The sequence below is a fragment of the Syngnathoides biaculeatus genome, chromosome 8 (genome assembly GCF_019802595.1).
Source record: "Syngnathoides biaculeatus isolate LvHL_M chromosome 8, ASM1980259v1, whole genome shotgun sequence".
Classification (NCBI taxonomy): domain Eukaryota; kingdom Metazoa; phylum Chordata; class Actinopteri; order Syngnathiformes; family Syngnathidae; genus Syngnathoides; species Syngnathoides biaculeatus.
Window position 1 is genome coordinate 10,285,422 of NC_084647.1, and position 21,052 is coordinate 10,306,473.

At 42.1% G+C, this 21,052-nt stretch overlaps 1 protein-coding gene across 2 annotated transcripts in view; it reads left to right on the forward strand.

The window, feature by feature from the left end:
• Window positions 1–711: 711 nt before the first annotated feature.
• LOC133505311 (mucin-5AC-like) overlaps window positions 712–21,052 on the forward strand; it is a 31,330-nt gene continuing 10,989 nt past the window's right edge. Inside the window, exons 1-14 of one of the 2 annotated variants that reach the window (XM_061828441.1) lie at window positions 712–737; window positions 1,368–1,417; window positions 1,500–1,527; window positions 1,624–1,650; window positions 3,380–3,551; window positions 3,616–3,726; window positions 4,344–4,517; window positions 4,598–4,710; window positions 5,401–5,572; window positions 6,887–6,996; window positions 7,134–7,305; window positions 7,799–7,911; window positions 8,475–8,646; window positions 8,804–8,955. In XM_061828441.1, the coding sequence (XP_061684425.1) occupies window positions 716–737; window positions 1,368–1,417; window positions 1,500–1,527; window positions 1,624–1,650; window positions 3,380–3,551; window positions 3,616–3,726; window positions 4,344–4,517; window positions 4,598–4,710; window positions 5,401–5,572; window positions 6,887–6,996; window positions 7,134–7,305; window positions 7,799–7,911; window positions 8,475–8,646; window positions 8,804–8,930 (1,563 nt within the window). In that variant the 5' untranslated portion in view covers window positions 712–715 and the 3' untranslated portion in view covers window positions 8,931–8,955. Of the gene's footprint in view, window positions 738–1,367; window positions 1,418–1,499; window positions 1,528–1,623; window positions 1,651–3,379; window positions 3,552–3,615; window positions 3,727–4,343; window positions 4,518–4,597; window positions 4,711–5,400; window positions 5,573–6,886; window positions 6,997–7,133; window positions 7,306–7,798; window positions 7,912–8,474; window positions 8,647–8,803; window positions 8,956–21,052 lie in introns of those variants that run through there. The other variant, XM_061828440.1, reaches the window with a different exon arrangement.

The window sequence follows — 21,052 nt, forward strand, 5'->3', positions numbered from 1 at the left end:
GGTTGTGTATCAGTACAACGTTAATATATATATATATATATATATATATATATATATATATATATATATATATATATATACACATACAAACAGATAGATAGATAGATAGATAGATAGATAGATAGATAGATAGATAGATAGATAGATAGATAGATAGATAGATAGATAGATAGATAGATAGATTTATCTATAGAGAACAGAGATAATGCATCAGAACAAACAGAAACGCGTCCTTACAGCTTGTTAGTGTTAGTGGATCACGTGACCACCCCAATGCATAACTAGTTTCAAAACAAAATCCATAAAATAAAAGAAAATATGAGAACATAATTCAACACAAATAATGTTATGCTTGGCTTTCAAAATGTGGGAAAGAAATTAGATTTAATTGATCAAAAATTACTTTTTCCTGGTTGGGAGCTGACACGCATAAACCTCAGTTCCTAGAATCGCCCTTGGCCCCGCCCCTGGGGGTCACATGGTACAATTGAACAATTTTCTCTTTATATTTGTCGAGTGTATTTATGCATATTCAATTCTCTATCAGAGTTGTATAAATATGACCCACGTTGAACATTTATTGGTGAGAATTTTAAAAATGCCATTATGGACAATCTTGCCATCATTTACTTGGTCACCTGACTGCTAAAGGGCGCGAAGAAACCCCATATAAAGGAGTCACAGACTCAACCCATGTGTGCACTTCGGCTTTAGAATGCAGCATCGTTTGAACGGCGGTGAGTGCCAATATATGCTTCGAGGTCAGACTAAGGAATAAACAACCGGGTTAGCGTTTTAGACGAGCGAAGGGGAATGAGGAGTTGGGTGGTGTCTGGTTTATGCGATAAACCAAGGGGGCAATGGTTAACTGTTGACTTGTGAAGTGTGTGTGCAAGAGGTATTGTCAGTGAAATAATTCATGACGTTCCGCTTGCAGCCACAGTTTGGGTCTGGAATCTTTTGTGTGTGTTGGTATTGAAGTTTCAGATTTTACTGGCAGAACATGTGACACCTGGAGCGCACACAGGTGGAATTCATTGGACTTCTTTGGTAGCACACTGTGCCATACCGTAACAATTGGTGAATTAAAGCATTTATTTTCAGACAGATTCAATGTGTTAACCCTAAAGCTTATTCTAGTCACTTTCAATTCAAACTTGTTTACAAGAATTATTCAAAATATGAGCTATTCCGTCAAGTGGATTGTTCCTTGTAGTCAACGCAGCAATCCTATATATAACACAGCCGTGTAAGTTTCTTTTGAGGCTTTTTTTTTTTCTTTTCTTGAATTCAATTTTAAATAACTCTTAAATCAACGGTATACTGGTTATAACTTGTAATTTTTATTTATTTTTTTACTTTTTCAGGAGAAGCCCCCGATTGCTGCAAAAAAATGTCACTTTCAATGATCAGATGGGTAATGTATACATATTTCCCCAATTGAAACATGGATCAAGATTTACTATGCAGATGTACTAATACTGAATGTACTCCTTCAGTTGTTCACACTTGTGCTCCTTGATTCTGGTAATTCCCCCCTTCAAGCTCAGCCTGTACCATCTTTCTTCTGAAACATCTTGAACAGATCTTGTATCTTAAATTTCTTTTTGTGAATTTTTCTAGGGAATCTCATCCAAGCCACTGTTGACCGTAAGAAGGCTGCTCATTTTGTTTGTTCTGCATAGAGTGCTCAAAATGTAAGGCATAATACACTGGACAGGTTTGAGTCTACTGAGAGTATTCTCATATGTAGATTCCGAACACCTTTTGACACCCCCCCCCCCCAAATATTGAGCTTTTTTTTTAAAACTGCTAATCTGTCATGTTAGTTCTTGCGGTGGAAAAAGTCTGTAGTTTATCACTATCCGTCTCCTACAAGTGGAACATTATGCTAACAAAACAATGCTTAAACCAGGGCTGGGCCACTTTGTGAGCACCAATCGTATGAAGGGATACGTGACCCATTTGCGGCAAATTTCAGACTCTGTTAATTACATGTACATTTTTTGTAATTGTAGTTAATGCCATTACAGGTATTTTAATACACTTAAGCAAGTCAGATTCAGAATTTAAAGCACAAATAATGGGAACAATTTGGCCTGTGATATTTTTAGAACATGCCTCGCAGGCGTCTTATATGGTCCTCGCGGGATACCATTCCCCACAGGCACTGTCTTGGTGACCCCTGGCTTAAACTGGTGCCTGAAAGTCCTCTGGATTTTCTGGGAATTTTTAAATTATCTGGAAAAATTGCCTAAAATTAATCCGGATATTAGTTGACAATATTGAACAAACATGTTTGAGTTTGTTGTTTTGCTTTCATGAGCGTAGCCATGTAGAGGCACTATCACTAGGAACAGTAACGCCCCTCCCCTCGCATTCTCTCAAGACTTTTATTTTGGGTGGTCTTGACATTAATTTGTTTATTTCATAAATGTTAACTAAACAAGCATGCTCCAAAACAACCGGTAGTCACCCGGAAACAGGAAATGCAAGTTAACCATATGGCGCATGTTCAGAACTGCTTCACGTAATGAGAGCGCATTTGTTTCAAAAGTCATCAACACCATGAGCTATGTCAAAGGAAATTCAGTTACACTAGGCTGGGGTGCTCTTTGCGTCGATCGCAAGGCAGTGTGACGGTGTAAAAAGACTATCATCCACCTCGTCGCTTGATTCAGGTGTGGCCAATGTGTCAAGCGCACGCACATAAAGGTGCGTTCTCGCAAGCCGGCCTCCTATTTACGGCAGTCAAGTGAGTGACTGTGTGAAAGTAACTTTCTTTCGGCTTGTCCTGTTGGGGGTCGCCACAGCGTGTAATCTCAGATGAAACCCTCATATTTGTTTGGTACAGTTTTTACACCGGATGCCCTTCATATATATTAGGCAACTGATTATACTATTAGTACAACTAGCTCTATATCTAAGATAGTGGGCAAAGTGGTCGTATCAGTAAAACGTTAATAGTAATTACAGATCAACTTCTTTAACATGTTTTCCTTTATGGTGTAGAAATTCTAGGATATATTTTTGTGTAATGACAAATGTGATGGGGGGGGACAAAATCTGGGCTTGGCCCTTGGGAACTTCTACCCTTTTTTTTTTTTTTTTTTTTTTTTTTTTTTTTTTTTTTTTTTGTTCAGGACTTAGAAATTTTACTTCCAATTTTTGTCTGAATTTTGTTCAAATATTGCCAAAATGCATGGCAGCCAGCCTTTTAAAAAAACAAAAAAAAATTCCGCATTTGTATTTTCACCAAAGTCTACTTTCATCTCTAAATACTGTATCTTGTGATCTACTAAAACACGGCTGGGTGACACATTTCCAATGGCTAATCCTGTGACTTAAACATGTCCCACCCGCTAAATGATTGTTCCAGAATGCTGGACTCCGTGGTTTGATCGTGACAACCCCTCTGGTAGTGGGGATTTTGAAACTCTTCCCAAGTTGCTGAAAGAAAACCCAGAGAAGATCTGTAAGCGTCCAATTGAAATTGAGGTCCAAACTGCATCTGGAGCCATTGTTAGTTCAACAGGCGACGTCATTCATGTGTAAGTACAAATGTTGGCAAAATGCAATTCCACCCCATGGATGCCTGATTGTTTACCTCTACAGCACAAATGTGCACAGAGGATTTGTTTGTAGAAATCGTGACCAGCCTGGCAACAGTCGTTGCGAAGATTATAAAGTTCGTTTCTTGTGCCCCGTTGAGTTCTGCAACCCAAAAGCTAATCTTGTGCCTTTTTTTTTTTTTTTTTTTTTTTTTTTTTTTTTTTTTCCCCCAAAAGTAAAACAATATGCGTGCGACTGAGAGGGGTGGAGGGGGAAGAGTGAGGCTACAGGGAGAGGAGATACCATGGGTGGACAACTTCATGGGTTAATAGGCTAGAAATTATGCCATTTGTTGCAGGTGACTTATTGCTAGAGTGCTCATTTTGTGGTGAGTTTTGATTTGATAGTACTTTACTGTTCAATGCTGCTATAGTGCTAGCGAGGTTAGGCATGGAATGTGCACATTGAAAATGGAGGTGGATGTTATATTCCTTGTTTTAAATGTTAAATTATTCTGACAGTTGCTCATTAAGGCTGTTAACTCAACCAATCAAAAGCAGTACTGCTTATATTAAGCCAATTTGAGTTTTTTTTTTTTTTTTTTTTCCCCCCCCCAAATGCAGTTGAAATTTCTTTTTCAGTTTTGTCTTTAATCATGAGTCACTCCTGTACAAATGTACCAAACAGAAATAAACTGTTTGGAACAAGCAAACTATCCTATGTAATCTTTGTTTGCCGCGTGTAAGTAAGGAAATTTAGGTGTCTGGTCATTGTGATTGAAAACTTGCTCCAGAATGCTGGACTCCATGGTTTGACCGAGACAACCCCTCTGGTACTGGAGACCATGAAACTCTTGTCAACCTGCACAAAGAAAACCCAGGGAAGATATGTGACTATCCAATTAACATTGAGGTCCAAACTATATCTGGAGCCAGTGTTGGTTCAACAGGCGATGTCATTCATACGTAAGTGCAAATGTTTATAAAATGTGTGGATGACTACCCCCCCCCCCCCCCAAATGGATGAGTCTACTGTTTCTCTGCAGAGCTGATGCCAGCACAGGATTTGCTTGTAGGAATCATGACCAGCCACACAATCGTCTTTGTGCAGATTATAAAGTTCGTTTCTTGTGCCCACTTGAATTCTGTGAACCTGAAGGTAATGTGATAATGCTCTGCTTCACGTGTTTTGTTTTGGGGGGGGCGGAGTTCATGCATGGTACCTTCAAACATTGACGTTTGACAAGTGTTAGAAATCATGTTCATTTTTGCATTTCTGAAGGTGACGGAAGTTTGCTTCCACTTGACAACATCGCTCTGATTTGGTCTGTTGCTGCAACAGCTGAGCATTACATTGAATAACTTTGTGGCAGAAATGCAACCAACACATGTCTATTTGTGTGGTTGCAGCCATGTGGGGCGATGGACCATAAATTCGGCAGCAATGGTAGTTCTTAATCTTTAAGTAACCAATTTCTGGATTTACTGACACTCTTTGGACCTCTGTCTCCTGATTAGTTAATGTGATTTGTCAGACAAATTATGTGCATGGTCCTTATACACCGGATGAGTTCCAAAGACACCACAAATGTTTGCCTCTTGTCAAAGGCTTTTAATACAAAAACTAATGTAAATTTGAATTGCAGCTACAATTTTTTTTTTTTTTTTTTTTGGTAAGTTTCCCTTTACTGCCAGAGTCACACTGCATGTTAATTTTTCATTTATTTTTGATGTACAAAACATTGGCCACTGGGATTCAATTACATTAATGCGCTAAGATTATATATTATATACTATATTTAATAATAATGACCTTACCATACCTTTCCCTCTGGATGAATCGCTTTAGAATGCAAGACTCCATGGTACGATCGAGACAACCCTAGCGGGACTGGAGACTTCGAGATACTTGAGAAACTCTACCTTGAACATCCAAAGGAAATCTGCTCGTTTCCCCTCAACATTGAGGTCCAAACTGTTGCTGGAAATACTGTAGCTTCAACAGGAGATGCCATTGCTGTGTAAGTACGAGACAAAGTTGATTAAGAAACTTGGATGTGTGGCATCACCCCCCCCCCAAAAAAAAGGCGTGTGTGTGTGGAACCTCTACTTTAATCGAGGAAATCATGTTTCCTGGCCTTCAAAACTCGGCATTTCCCATTCACCCCCCCCCCCCTTCTTAGCAAACTATTGCAGCCTTAGGTTTTGTGATGCTGGCCTAATTTTGTACTATGGAGTCTTGGGAAAAGTGTAAGTGATGTTACTCAAACGGACGAGTTTGAGAAACAATTAAATGACCTGACTTGAGGGCAACATTCCCTCTAAGCTGCAGCACTTGTAGCGCACATGAAAACCGATCCAGCTCAGTGAAACACTGCACCACGAAGTCTCTAAAAGCTGCTGCTCAGCCACACAACTTCTTTGTTTACCTCCCACTCTTAAAGGGTACTCATTAAAAACCCCGCCCACCACTGGTGCTTTAGTTAAACATGCTGCTTATGTTTACTCCAGATGATGATGACGGCAAAAGTAAAAAAAAAAAACAAACCAATAAGTCAGTTACACCAAGAAAAACAGACTGCATTATCATTGCAGGGAAAAAAAAAAAAATGAAACTAAGTTGGATGCCACTTTCAAATTTAGTTCCTAGTTGATTTGGTTAGCAATGTACGTTTTTATTTTTTTACTTTCATTGCAAGTTTGCGAAACACAATTTTTCTGATAGGAATGTAATCTGAATCTTTGAATGCGGCATGTAACTTCAATGGATGACACAAATCTGACCACAGTGCATAAGTCTGTTGCGCACGGTGCTCAAAGGGGGTGCTCACGGCTTTAGTATGTTGCTCACTTGTTAAAAAAAGTCAACGTTGCTGGAGGGAGAGTGTGGTTTGCATGGATAGTAAAGTTTAATTTTTAAAAAAATCCCCCCTTCTCCACAGCGCTTGAACGTGATGGCTGTTTGTGTACAAATTAATTTTGATGACCCTTGGTGAAGTGGGATTTTTGCATCCAGTCTGCCTTTTTTGTAGACAGACTTGTGACGTGCCACTAAAATTTCTGTCTTGTACAGAATTATTCCAAATATAAACTTTTAGTTTATCCAAACTTGCCTCGCTGGTGCTTGAGAGTTGCTTTCATGAGTTGTGATTGGATGCCATAGTGGCTTGACAAAATAGACCAATTCAGTATAGCATGCTCACTCCAGGAAACTGACATAACTAGATGAAACATGACTTTCAACGAGACAATTTTGTTCAGGTTCCGCTAAACTGCTTTCATGGCTAATACTTGCACACATTGCTTTGATTTGAAGTGACTTTTTATTTCTGCAGAGCTGATGTGACGACTGGGTTTATCTGTAAAAATGCTGACCAGAAGAGCGGCCATTGCTCAGATTATAAAGTTCGGTTCGTATGTCCCATTGCGTTCTGCAAAGAAAAAGGTAAGCATATGAAATCAGAAGTAATCTAGTTTTCCAAACGCTTGTTTGGAAGCTTGTGAATTTTATAAATGTTGACCTTGAAGTATCGATGTTACGAAGCTCAAATTTGATGTCACCCTTGCAATGGACTCCTCCAGAATGCTGGACTCCGTGGTTTGATCGCGACAACCCCTCTGGTACTGGAGACTATGAAACTCTTGCAGACCTGCTCAAAGAAAACCCAGGGAAGGTCTGTGAGCATCCAATTGAAATTGAGGTCAAAACAAAATCTGGAGCCAGTGTTGGTACAACGGGCGATGTGATTCATACGTAAGTACAAGATGAACCACAAATGTTAACTCAGGTTTCCCAAATTTTGTCAATGGAACATGTGATCCATACTGTGGTCATGAGGAAAATTAAAACAAATTGTACAAATTTAGACCTGTACTTCAGCCTTGTGGAAAGGTAATTTTGTTCTGTTTTGTTTTTTTTTGGGGGGGTGGGGCTGTTATCCTAGACTGTCTAAAATGATGCAAGCATGTAAATCTTCTTGCTTGATATCAAACTAGTCAATTATCTCCCAAATTTGAGAACATCTCTCATTTGCCCCTTCCATGTCAGATATTGGACCGAAAGCCAGGCTATGGTTGGCAAATTTTAGTGATTGCTGTTTAGAACATCTGCGCATTTTAGACAGGATCTTTTATTTAAATTAAAAAAAAAACATCAAATGCAGGGCAAACTCTGAAGAACTAAAATGGTATCCTTAGTTGCAGCAAATTCTAAAGGTTGCTTTTTCTCTTTCTGCCCCCCTCCACAGATCTAATGCACACACTGGATTTATATGTAGAAATCGTGACCAGCTGCATGATGGTCTTTGTGCAGATTATCAAGTTCGTTTCTTGTGCCCCGTTGAGTTCTGCAAAGCAAAAGGTAATCTTGCACAAGTACTGTATTTAGCCAATAGTTTATGCTTTACCCCACTACCGTTCAGCTCAATCGTAAATGTGATATTGCACATCACAAATGCTTGTTTGGCTTTTTTTTTTTTTTTTTTTTTAAACTTGGCAGTGCATCAAAGTTAATGAAACTCCACCACACCCTGCTTCAAACCAATAGAAAATAATTTCCAGCACAATTTGTCGGAATTGGATACAGAACACTAAGAATTGGACAGTTATCAGTCTATATACTGTTCAGCTGCAAAAACAAATTTAGTCCTTAACATCTAAATGGTCATGGTATTTTGGACATCGGTCTGAATGACATGAATTTTATTTTTTTTTTTTCTCAATCTGTCATGAATGTGTGGAGAAATAACATTTCACGTTTACTATTGAATAAATTCCTATGTTTTTAATTTGATTTCAGCCACAAGTTTTCACATCAGTATAATACTGTAAACACCGTGAGAGCAGAGCTACCATGTGATTGGATTCAGAAAACTTTCAATTGAATCAAACTACATTGTCATCTTCTTTCCTGTCTATATTAAGAATGCAAGACTCCATGGTACGATCGAGACAACCCTAGTGGGACCGGCGACTTTGAGATACTTGAGAAACTCTACATTGAACACCCAAATGAAATCTGCCAGTTTCCGCTGGACATTGAGGTCCAAACAGTCACTGGAAATACTCTGGCTTCAACAGGGGATGCCATTAGTATGTAAGTACTACATTGAATTGTACTTAATCTAACCGGATCTGCTGGGTTTAAGGACCTTGCCTTGCTCACAAATGATGTACAGTGCACTGAACCGATGGGCTCAAACTGCTATTACTTTCCATGTTTTGGATTTAAGTGATTACTTTCATCTCCGCAGAGTCGATGCAACTACTGGCTTCATCTGTAAAAATGTTGACCAGAAGACTGGACGTTGCTCTGATTATAAAGTTCGCTTCACATGTCCCATAGATTTCTGTAAAAAAATGAATATTCATGTAAAATAAAATGTGCATTTCAAATAGTTGTTCATTCTGGTGTACTTTTATACTGTGTCCTTTGTGTGGTTGAGGGGCATGTCTGAATCTGGTTTCAAACCTTTTTTGGACATACTTAAACACATTCAAATCTCTGAAACACGACTGTATGTACAAAGGTGTTGATGCTACAAAACTGCTGCAGTTATGTCCCCCTAGCCATTACTTGGGTGTTAAGGTGATGATCAGGTGCTTTGGTTCGATCTTTTCTCTCAGCTAAAATGTGCTATAATCCAAGGGAATGTGATCAATGAGTCTTCTTTGTGGGGTCCTTCAGGGATTGGTACTTGCCCCTTTTTAGTCAGTATTTTTCTGCTGATTTATCACCAACTAATAAAATGTGATGCTGGCAGGAGGATACATATGCATTTAAAAGTAGGGCACACAAATGCAGTAATGTGGACCTTTCTCCTAATTTGGAATTTGTCAGTTGACTCCAAAGCAAGGACTACACAAGCTTTTTTTTTTTTTTTTTTTTTTTTTTTTTTTTTTTTTTTTTTGCTTTCTGTCGCGGTCAAAAAGGAGCCATTTCAGAACCTCGCCGATGGTTGTGTAAACCCTAACCAGTCATGCAGACTACTATACTAGCTCCCGTACTGAACTTCTGAAATTAGTCTCTCACTTGGATTTATTTCACTAGAGACAGAGGCCAGTGTCCTCTACTCAATGACAAGAAATTGTCAACTACACACAATTTCTGTTAGTGATGGGCAAGGTCGTCCTTTAGACTTGTGCTTCCTGACCAGTGTGTCGTGAGTCAAAATGATTCTGTACACTCAAAACAGCAGCTGCGTGCATCACTGACTTGCTCTTGGGCCATTAGCGTTCTGAAATAAAATGAGTGGTGTAATTCTGTGTCAGATAGTGGCCCTTTCATTTTAAAAAGGGTAATTATGCAATTATGAACATTAAGTATGATTAAGTTCCAGTAAATCTATGTACAATAAATTCCATGGTATTATCCAAAGGCAGCACAGTGGGCCAACTGGTTAGTGTGTCTGCCTCATAGTTGGAGTCCAAATCCTGGCATAATTTTTGACTGAGTTATCAAAAGTCACAAATTGTTTAAATTTGAAAATAATGGTAAAATATTCCAACATTACACACCTGGATATTCTCTTCCATGCTGAAAAGAATCTGCTGTCAATCTGTACCTCTGCATTGCAGTTCTGGGAGCAGAGCTGTGGGGATGTTTTCTTTCATATGCTTTTTCATGTGTTTATATAGTTGTTGCCTTTGTGGTGTCTAATCTAAATTACTAATTTCTGCAGACATTTGAAAGGAATATATTATGAGTATTGTTGATTTGCGAGTTTGGACCCTCTGCGTGTTCACGAATTGAGGAAGATATGAGCAATGATTGGACGAGTTGATGGATTTATTACAAAGGAATGTGCTACTCAGACGTCCGGGTCTTATCTAGGTATCTGCCGCACACGAGACGTGTGTCTTCTGGCAGGATAGCCCCAAGAAGAAGACAAAAGCTGCCCAGTAACACAAGGTTTTTATATGTATGAGTCCATGGTAGAAGTGGCTGCCCCCCCCCCTGCAGTCTGGTCCTGGGCCGGGATGGTAACTTTCTGCTCCTCCTCGGGTGTCATTCATCCCCACAGCAACGCCTGGAAGAGGAGGATGGCACCAGCTAGTTTTCTGTGTTCAAAGATCAAGGACAGCCACGCCACTCCACAACACATCCTTCTCTGATTAGCAAAAGGACAACACTTTATCTGTTAATGAAATGTATACGGTCATATTTAAGCAAATAATGAAAGTGCAATAAAAGTCAAATAGTCTTCATGATCAATATGTGCAGTATTAGATCCATCCATTTTCTGAAACCCTTATCCTCACCAGGGTCTGCTGCAGCCTATCTCTGCTGACCTGGGGTGAGAGGCTGGGTACACTTCGAACTGGTTGGCAGCCAATCACAGGGCACTCACATTCACACCTACAGACAAGTCTTCAACCAACCTACCGTGCATCTTTTTGATATACATGAGGAAACCGGAGTACCAGGAGAAAACGCGAACTCCACATAGGCGAGGCCAGGATTTGAACCCAGGACCTAAGAAGGAGTGTGCGGCAGATGTGCTTGCCAGTTTTCACCGTGTCACAGTCTTAGACTGATGAAATTAAATGACCTATTATTTGATACAAGAAATAAATATATGCAGTGTATACAATTCTTTCACTCCAGCTCAAGCTTAGCTGCAATTCTAAGAACCATCAATATAAAAAGGAGGTAAAATTGAGTTGTGCACTGAAAATACCGGAAGCGGACTGCTCTAGTTGTCTTAGAAGACGTTTGTCGTCTCATCTGAACAGGCCTCATCATTTCAGGCAACGAGGCTTAGTTCCAACAGAACAGCCCGAGTTGGGTGTTTGCAAATTGCAGCTCCCTGATATTATTTACATCCACCTGATGGGGTCGGATTGTATGTGCTTCAGGCTTTACATGGGAGTAGGTATTCCCATGCCCCATCGTATGCTGCTTTACAAAAAAAACACTTTTTGGTGTGTAGAGGAAAGGAAACCGGCTCCCTAGTCACCTCTCTCAATGGAGTGCTTAAGGCCAGTTTATCCGTCCGCATTGCATCAGTTGAGTTCGGCCTTGGAAGCACCTCTGCATCACTGATCCCAAAAAAAAAAAAAGACTGGATAGCGCATACACATCGAGCGGTTTGAAGCCACTGGCCGCCATCTTGGTACTCTCAAAATGTGTGGACGACATGGTTTACAAATTGGATTATTGTTTTTCTCACAAGTTTGGCATGTACAATTAAAACTAGTCGTGTGAGCTTGATATTTTTCAGTTCTGGTAACATGAATGATTTCTAATTCGACTTGGTAAGCCAAAAAAGGCTAAGTGTAAAGGAACGACATGTAACACCGTGACTACCAAGAAACCTCGCATATTCCCTCAGGTCCAATTTCCGTGACATGTAAAAGGGGAATTCCGGTGGTTTGCATGAACAATGTATCCAATAGGTCATGTCATATGTACTCTATTTTGACAATGTGATGTTAAATCCTCTCTCATTTAATAGTGTTTCGAGAAGATTTTTATCAACAATTACGAATTTTCAGTCACATGACCTACGTGGGCGGATGTGACGCGTTACAAGCTGTTCCAAACAAATCCTCGCTGGTTTTTAGCGTCATCACACGCGTTACCATCACGATCGGACACAGAGAAATGCTTTACTGTATTGTGAAATTTTGCCATAATTTGGATAAAAATAATCCACAAAATGTTCTGTGGCATGTTCTGCCCAGTAAGAACAGGAACCATTTAAGGACCCAGTGGTTAGCGAAGTGTAGTCGCCCTGAGCTATACGACAAACAAGCCAGGGGACGCAGTGAACATTTTGTGCACCCGGAGAATTATTCTGAGAGTGTGGTTCGGTACTCTTTGAATTTTTGAAGGAACCTAAACTCAATCCAGGAGCCGTCCCTTCGATCTTCCTTGATTGATATTCTGAGCAGGACAAATGCACAGAACACCAGGAAGCAGTAGCGACGCTAGCAGTTCAACTACAATGCAATGCAGGGCACGCTGTGCAGCTTGAAGCAAGAGAAAGATAAGTGAGCCAAAGGTCTAGCCTGTATAGTTACTGCCTTATTGGGGCGCCTTTAGCCTTTGGCATTTTGGTCCCTGCCCTAGCTAGTCAAGAAATCCATTTGTTTGCATTCAGTTGTGTAGAGTGTTGGGCCAAAAGTTGAGCAGGCCTCCTGCCGGTTATTTTTCCTACAGTAGGGATGCATGTCCTGTGTGTCCCCTGATCTTAGGCATGGCTCATCCAATCATCATACAACTTTTTCTTTAACCTGTACCTGCTTCCAGATGATGCTTGCTCATAGTCAAAAGATACATTGCTAGTAATGCCGATTTGACCTAACAGACATGATACTTTTTGTCGAAATATTAATTCTCCTTTCCATTTTTCATCTTATTGAGGAATTACTTTCTCCTGTGATCCCAGTTGTGAGTGTTCATGAAATGACATTTAATCCCGAATAAGCAGCTGCTAGTTGTGCAGAAGATGTTGACCTACATGAAAAAGACAACCCTTCCATGATTGAGGATGAAGCTTGGCTTGGTCAATCTTCAAGTGCCATGTTGCCTCCGGAGTTTCACTGCTATTGCTGCAGGCTTGCTATTACTGCCAAAGGTATGTAGCTGGTGCGAAGCTATAAAAATCAACTTTTTGGTGTGACTGTATGTTCTACTGTAGCCCATTCAAGAAAGACGATAACCACATGTATGAATTCCTTATTTGATATGTAAAACAAATGAAATATCAACTGAAATCTCACATCAATGTTTTTGTACATATGTGCTGTAAGTTTTTTTTTTTTTTATCCAAATAAATCTCAAGTCGTGCAGAATCAATTCAAATAATTCCTCTGATTTCCAACCGATATTAATTAGCTGTGCATTACTTAAATTAAATTATGGTGTGGAATATTTCCCTCAAATTTTAATTAATTTCTTCTACTTTATTTAAGATGCATCAATTCAGACAGATATGGACTTGATATATGAGGCGGTTTTTAAGGATCACACATATTCCCAAAACCTTGAGGACATCAGACATCGTGTGCCACCAACAAGTCCATCCTCAAAAACCGATGCAGGTCAAGATGTAACTTTTTGGGGGGGTTAAAGCATTTCCTTTTAACATGCATTTATAGGTTTATAAATGGAAAAAAACAAAAATAAAAAAAATACAGCTCGTGCACCAAGGTCATAAATTCACGTGACTCGCCATGTTGCCGGTCTAGCAAAGCATTGATGAAGGTAAATTCCATTGTGACAAAACAAAAAATACGTCTTATAGCATGACATCAAGATTTTTTTCTGATACCGTAAAACATTAAGAAGGTTAGAATAAAAAAAAAGGCACGTGGAAAAATTAGAGACACTTGGCATAGAGGACTCATAATCAATGGCGAATTTAAATTTTTTACCAATAATAATAATAATAGTAAGAAAAAATTTGATTGTCAATTTGTTTCCACTTGTGTTGGACAACTAGATATGGACATGCATCTGGTGAATAAGTCGCCGAGATTTACAAATCGGAGTTTGAATGTGTATAAAAGACGCATACAAATATTTCTTAGCCGGATGCATTGACAAACAGGCGTAAATCAGCCGACAAACAGCCGCACTCACTGTCACACCCAGGGAACATTTAGAGTGTCAAATTGATGCGTTGATGCAATATTTATACAATATTTTGTGTGTTTTCTGGCTTCCTGTCTCTCACAGAGCTCACTCAAAATCACTTTTGACAGCAGTGTCCAGTTTACTGCTGCCCTCGCGATAGAGAGTCTGAGCTGGACTTACCAAACAACACAGAGAATGGTGGATAATTATTTTCTCCACTGAAACCAATAACCTGGGTTGAACATATTTGAGCGTGTATATATACTGTTAGTACAATTGTAATGTGTACGTGTATTCCGCCCACCCCGTCAGTCACTAGAGTGCGCTGTATGTGTGTAGTTACTCCCCTCTCTTCTCAGCACGAGAAAGTTGCAAGATTCAAATATGAGAAGTTCATGGCTGATGACCATACCAATTTTGCTGCAATTGAAACAGGGCTCCATCTCAACCCACGGTGCCCATTTCTTGGTGCATCTCCAGATGGTCTGGTCCAGTGTTCTTGCGGTGGCATGGGTGTTTGTGAAATTAAGGTGTGTTTGAATTAACATAGTATTGGATCTTACGACAATGGATCCCGAAGCTGTTTGAGACTTAAGTCAAACTAAGTCTAAACTTCAAAACAGTCTACAGTGCTTAAATTAATATTACCATATTAAACTGATTCAATTTTAAACCACAGGCCAACTGTTTCATTTTGTGGCAAAAAAAACAAATCAAAGTTCAGGATAGTTGCCTTCAGTTAAGACTAAGTCAGAATTCAGTCTCAGAGGGTTTCGTATTAAAAGTTTCAACTCAAGCAAAATGATTTTTTAACTTCTTAGTTCCTCTGAAAGACAATTCAGATACATGTAATTCATTCCATTTTACTACATGTCCGAATTTTTTTTTCCAGTGCCCATTCTCAGCTCGAGATCTGACTGTAGATGAGGCAGTCAAAACTCCCAATTGTTGCCTTGTATCTAATGCCAACAATGCACATCACTTGTCTCGAAACCACCCTTACTATTATCGGGTATGTACATCATGTCTTTTTTTTGTTTTTTGGTAAGTCAAATCCAAGGCCTTGCTGTCTCAGTAATTCAGTCTGTGTAGCTGTACCAAACTGTGTCTTGAGTATGGTTATAAACACCAATCAATGAAACAAAACAGACCGAATAAAGGGTTAAAAAGTCCTTACGCGTTCTGTACTTTTACATACTCTTCGGGAAACTTTGTTTTCTCTCTCCCCCAGATTCAGGCTCAACTCCATGCATCAGCCAGAGATTATTTTGACTTCCTTTTTTGTACATCGAAGGACTTCTACGTTGAACGAATACAACCTGATTTCAAGATGTAGGAAGAAGCTGTTGAGAAGGCAGAGCTTTTTTTTAATCAAGCAATCCTTCCAGAGTTAATGGGACGAGTGTTTTCAAGATCTGCAGTCACCAGCAACACACATGTATTGCCCAGCATGCCTGATGCCGGACAACAAAGGCCATGTATATGTGGAAGAAAGCTGAGAATCAAAATGGTTATCTGTGCTTCTCCACACTGTCAAATTAAGACATTCGACTGAAAATGCGTGAATTTAAGGACGACACCAAGGCACCACTGGTTTTGTAATCAATGTGAGAACAAGGAAAATTAAGTAACAAAGACTGTGATAGTTTTATTGACTATGAAAATAACAAACTACATATATAACTGAAACACCAAAATATTTAGTTCAGTGACAGGATTATTTGTACACAAACTTTTTTCTGACACATGAATGTAAATAGAATAAAGTGACGGTCCATAGAGAAACTTGGTGGTGTACATCCCCTATTGTGCATATATATGGGCTACATTGTAAATAAGATCTACACTTCAGCCGTCAATAATATATTAAACATGAAATTACATATTACTCAAGGAAAAAAAGGTGAAAAAAGGGAAACATGGTGTGCTTCCTTTTTCCTTGAGAAAAAATACATATATTCATCTATATATCTATATAGATATATATAGATATATAGATAGATATATAAAACCTGTGAATATTTTCAACTTCTTCATTCAACAACCTGGTGATGTCTTGAAGTTGCAGTCTCCGCTGAGACGGTGAGTTTAGTATGACCAAGCTTCAATGTAGGCGCCCAGTCTGGGTGTTCAGGTGGGAACAGTGGAGCAGGCTGACCTATCAAAGAAAAAGTATATAAATATATATAATTGTATATATAGAATAGGGTTATAGTCCAGATTCAGGCCTTGACTTAATTGACCCCTCCGTACAGGGGACTTACTTAACCACGCCTCCTGAAGTTACGTCACCCCACTGTTGCTAACCTCAGACAAACATTTGACAAAATGGCGTCGCAGGAAGAAAAGACGAGAGCGAAATTGTCCCATTTACCAGCTGATTTTTCACTCGCATTCTTAGCGAATAGTGAAATATCGTTGAAGACCAGACAGCAGGGCTTCAAGTATTTCAGCGAGGGCTATTTCAATGGTATTTCCATGCATATCGACGGAGAAACCATCGATATTAGCGCGAGATCTTTCAGAGGAAGAACGAGAAGCCACATAATATAATATATTATAACCCAAAGACAAATTCGTCATTGACAGTTTCCTATTTTCGTGTTACATATCACGTTTGTGTGCAGAATCTGTATCTGTATAGCCGTTTGTGAACCGCCGTATGAACGAAAACGTCACATGCTCCCCTCAATAATTATACTTGAATTAGTGGCGACCCTACGTAAGTCCCGATCGAGTACGACAATCACTACTTTAGTGTCCTCGAACATCCTTCCTTCAGTCTTGGTGTCTCTGTGCACGTCGAAGGCTTTTAGGAATCGCTAGTCCGGTTTAGCTTACCTCGCTAGCCGCCAACAAAGAGACACGTTTGTGCAGTCAGGTCCTCGCAAAGTATCGTTCAACACAGATCAAGTGTGTCAATCATTCACACGTACCTATATTATGCAACCGAAGAACTGCTAATTCATTTATATGAGACATGTATTGAAAATCAAAAATAGGGCTTACCTTCGTGCAAACATATCTGTTCCGGTTGATTTTAGATGGATTCAGTTGATCATGCGGTCTTCCACATAGTTTGATCCATCGAAGACATTTTTCGTACTCGGTCTTCGGTTTTGGAAAGAGTACGAATTGAGCTCCACCAACTAGCCTTTCAGGATACCTGTTCTCTCTATTACAATGTCCGTGACTACACCACTTAACCATATCTATTGTTAAGGAACCCAAATACACGATAAACCGCCAACAGAAGCTATATTGGACCATGCGACTTTGTCTGAGGTAATGGCGGACGTCAACAAGGGGTGTGGTTTATGCAGACCTCTGATTGGTCAGTGACGCGGATTACGCAATTTCTACGCAGGGGTCAATTCCATAACAAGTATCTATTTACTTTGTCACATTTGCCATTTTACATTTTAAGGTACTGCTACCTAAACTATCAACCTTGTAGGTAGTCCAACAGGGCGTATTACAGAAATACTAGCCTTAAGCCTATATACCTAATTTATCATTTTGACATTAGCTGAGTATACCAAACAAATGTCAAAATAACAAAAAAAAAAAGGTATTTTATGGGCTGGCTCGGACAGTTTTGGTCAGACTATTTACGCATAGTAACCTGCACAGTGCATTTCCCCAAAAGTGTATTGTTCTCAGTTCTACAAAACGTGATTATTATGTGGGCAGGTGCTACATGCATACTCGTGTTGTTTTCAAATATATATACGGTATATTTCCTTCTTAAAAATAATTTGACGTTTACAGACATTAAACAGACAGCAAACGCAGAACACACATTCATACGTTTGTATCCTAAACTGTAGATGAAAAGCCTCTCCAGTCACTGGCGGCCGATTTCGATCGAGGGCCGAGTTGGATGTACATGTAGACCGATCAAACACCGTTAGTCTTGTAATATAAAACACACCAAACAACACATACATGTAAAAATAGCGGAAGGAGGATATGGTCAAAGTGCAATACTCGGCTTAAACTTACCACTTATGAAGTGATCGCTGCACGCACGACTTGAAACTGTGGGTGAGTGAGATCTGCACGTGAGATATTACTGAGCCACTTCGCTTGCCGTTTGCTCGACATTTCTTCTGTTTGGGGTACATGGTGCGTAATTATTTTCTGAAATCGGAAAAAACGTCTGTTCCCTTCTTTGCTGAACTTGTTATAGCAGCCAATAACACAACACGTGAGCACCATCGTCTTAGAAGTCAAAAGGCATCTCATGTAATCTAATCTAATACGGCGGCCAGAAAAAATTCAAACGGATGTGACGTTGTCACCTATAGAAGTCACTAAGCTTGTTTAAAATGAGCCTACTTGGCATTATAAATAGCTCTTTGGAATTTGAGATAGAGAAGAATAATTTGTCACGTCCCATCGGAATGGGAGTAGGACCCAAATGCAGGACTCGGACGATGCAAGGTAGTTCAGGGAGAAACGAAGGTCGGGGATCGAGCAGGCAGTCAGGTGCAGCAGCGGGAGTTGGGACGTCGGGCGAAGAGAGCAGGTGAGAAACGGACAATAATTGACACAGTCAGGGGTGGGCGGAAGGGGGATCCGGAGGAGGGCACGCCCCCCCCAAACTCCAGTCTGATGGCCATCCATGCCCCCAAACGCAAGGCGTCCGGGTGGACAGGTCAGGAGGACGACCCGGACGCCAAGCACCAGGGTCCCCACGGGGCGATTCGGGAGGACGACCTCTGTGAGGAACCAAACGACGAAGCAGGAACCAGGCCGAGGCAGGAAACTGCTCCGGACGAGAACCTCCCACGCCGTGGTTGCGAGACGACCAGGGACTGGTCGCCACCGAGGCTTGGTCAGGAGGCAGCCGTGGATTGGTCACCAACGAGGCCAGGTCCTGAAGCAGCTGGGAGCCCTCAGGAGAGAAGAGGATGATGGCGAGAAGGACCAGATCCATGACTGCCACCATCACAGCCATCCCGAAGTCTCTCCAGCTCCGGGGTGGCTCCACAGAACTCCCCAGCTCCTCCTCCTGGACAGCAACGTGAGAAGGCGGCGACACCATCGCCATCACCACCTCCTGGACAGGAACGTGAGAAGGCGGCAACACCATCGCCATCACCACCTCCTGGACAGCAATGTGAGAAGGCGGCGACACCATCGCCATCGCCATCACCACCTCCTGGACAGCAACGTGAGAAGGCAGCAACACCATCGCCATAACCACCTCCTTCTGGACAGGAACGTGAGAAGGCGGCAACACCATCGCCATCACCACCTCCTGGATAGCAACGTGAGAAGGCGGCAATACCATCGCCATCACCACCTCCTCCTGGACAGCAACGTGAGAAGGCGGCGACACCATCGCCACCACCACCTCCTCCTGGACAGCAACGTGAGAAGGCGGCGACACCATCGCCATCACCACCTCCTCCTGGACAGCAACATGAGAAGGCGGCGCCAGTGCCACCTCCTCCTGGACAGGAACGTGAGAAGGCGGCGCCAGTGCCACCTCCTCCTGGACAGGAACGTGAGAAGGTGGCGGCACCATCGCCACCTCCTGGACGGGAACATATGGACGTGCCCGTCGCCGTCGGAGCAGGAACAGGGGACGACCGGGGACCGGTCGCCGCTGGTACTCCAGGGCATGGACGAGAAGCGGCTGTGGAGACGTCGCCACCTCCTGGACAGCAACGTGAGGCGGCATCGGGTCGGCCCCCACTGCCACGTGAGCTTACAGTGCATTCGTTGAAACAGCAACGTGGGCGTGGCGCGGTGGCGAATCCGTTTCCAGGGCAACGTGAATGAGAGTCGGCAGAGAGTCAGTCGAAACTGACACGTGGGTGTGTCTCGGGAGCGGGTCAGTTCCAACTGCCGCGTGAGCTCTGCTTGGAACAGCCAAAACCTCGACGTGGGAATGGCGAGGAGGCGGATCCGTTCCCACTGCGAGGTGCACTTGGTGAGGGGGCGGATCTGTTTCCACGGCGATGTGAACGAGAGTAGGCAGAGAGTCAGTCGAAACTGACACGTGGGCGTGTCTCGGGAGCGGGTCAGTTCCAACTGCCACGTGAACCTGCGTCAGCAGTGAGTCCGTCGTGGTTGTGACGTCAGCGTAGCTCGGCTGGTTCGCCAATCCTTGCCGGACGTGGGCCGTGAGAGCCGCCAATTCGGCGCTCTGCCGCTCTATATGCGCCCGCATTTCGCGGCAGAATGCCTCGTGATTTGGCGGCTCCTCCTCCCTCTGGGCTGGAAGCTTCGCCACCAGCCGGTTTCGCCGTTCCCGGCGAGGAGTGGGAGGACAATGTCTTAGTTGCCGCACAGCGGGAGGCACAAGGGAGCGCCCGGCCGGGGCATCTCCTCTGGCCGCCACGCGGAGGTCCCGGGTAGATGGCCAAGCGGGTTCCCTCATACGGATTGGTGTTCTTGGACCTACCGGGCGAAGACGCTCGGGTGCTGGAAACGCGGCGAGGTGAAACAAACTGACTGGGATGAAAGATCGGACGAGCAGATTCATAATCAGAATAATCGGAGTCGTACTCCGGCAGCCGGTCATACAAATCACGGTCCTCCTCATATTCCGAAAAGTCAGAGTCCAGAAGAATATGAGGAGCCGGACGGGTCGTGTTCGGGACGTATTCATACCTCGCTGGCGGCACATAAGACACGGAAGCGGAGGACGTCAAGGAGCCTACCCGGATCAGACAGGCTTGGTCCTCCGGCAGACAGTCTACCTTGCGTCGGTCCCGGCGACGCCGGGTCTTTCCTGCTGGGTCCTGTTGTGGCCAGTTCGTTCTGTCAAGTCCCATTGGAACGAGAGCAGGACCCAAATGCAGGACCCGGACGACGCAAGGCAGTTCAGGGAGAAACGTCCACTAAATGCCGAGGTCGGGGATCGAGCAGGCAGTCAGGTGCACCAGCGGTAGTTGGGACGTCG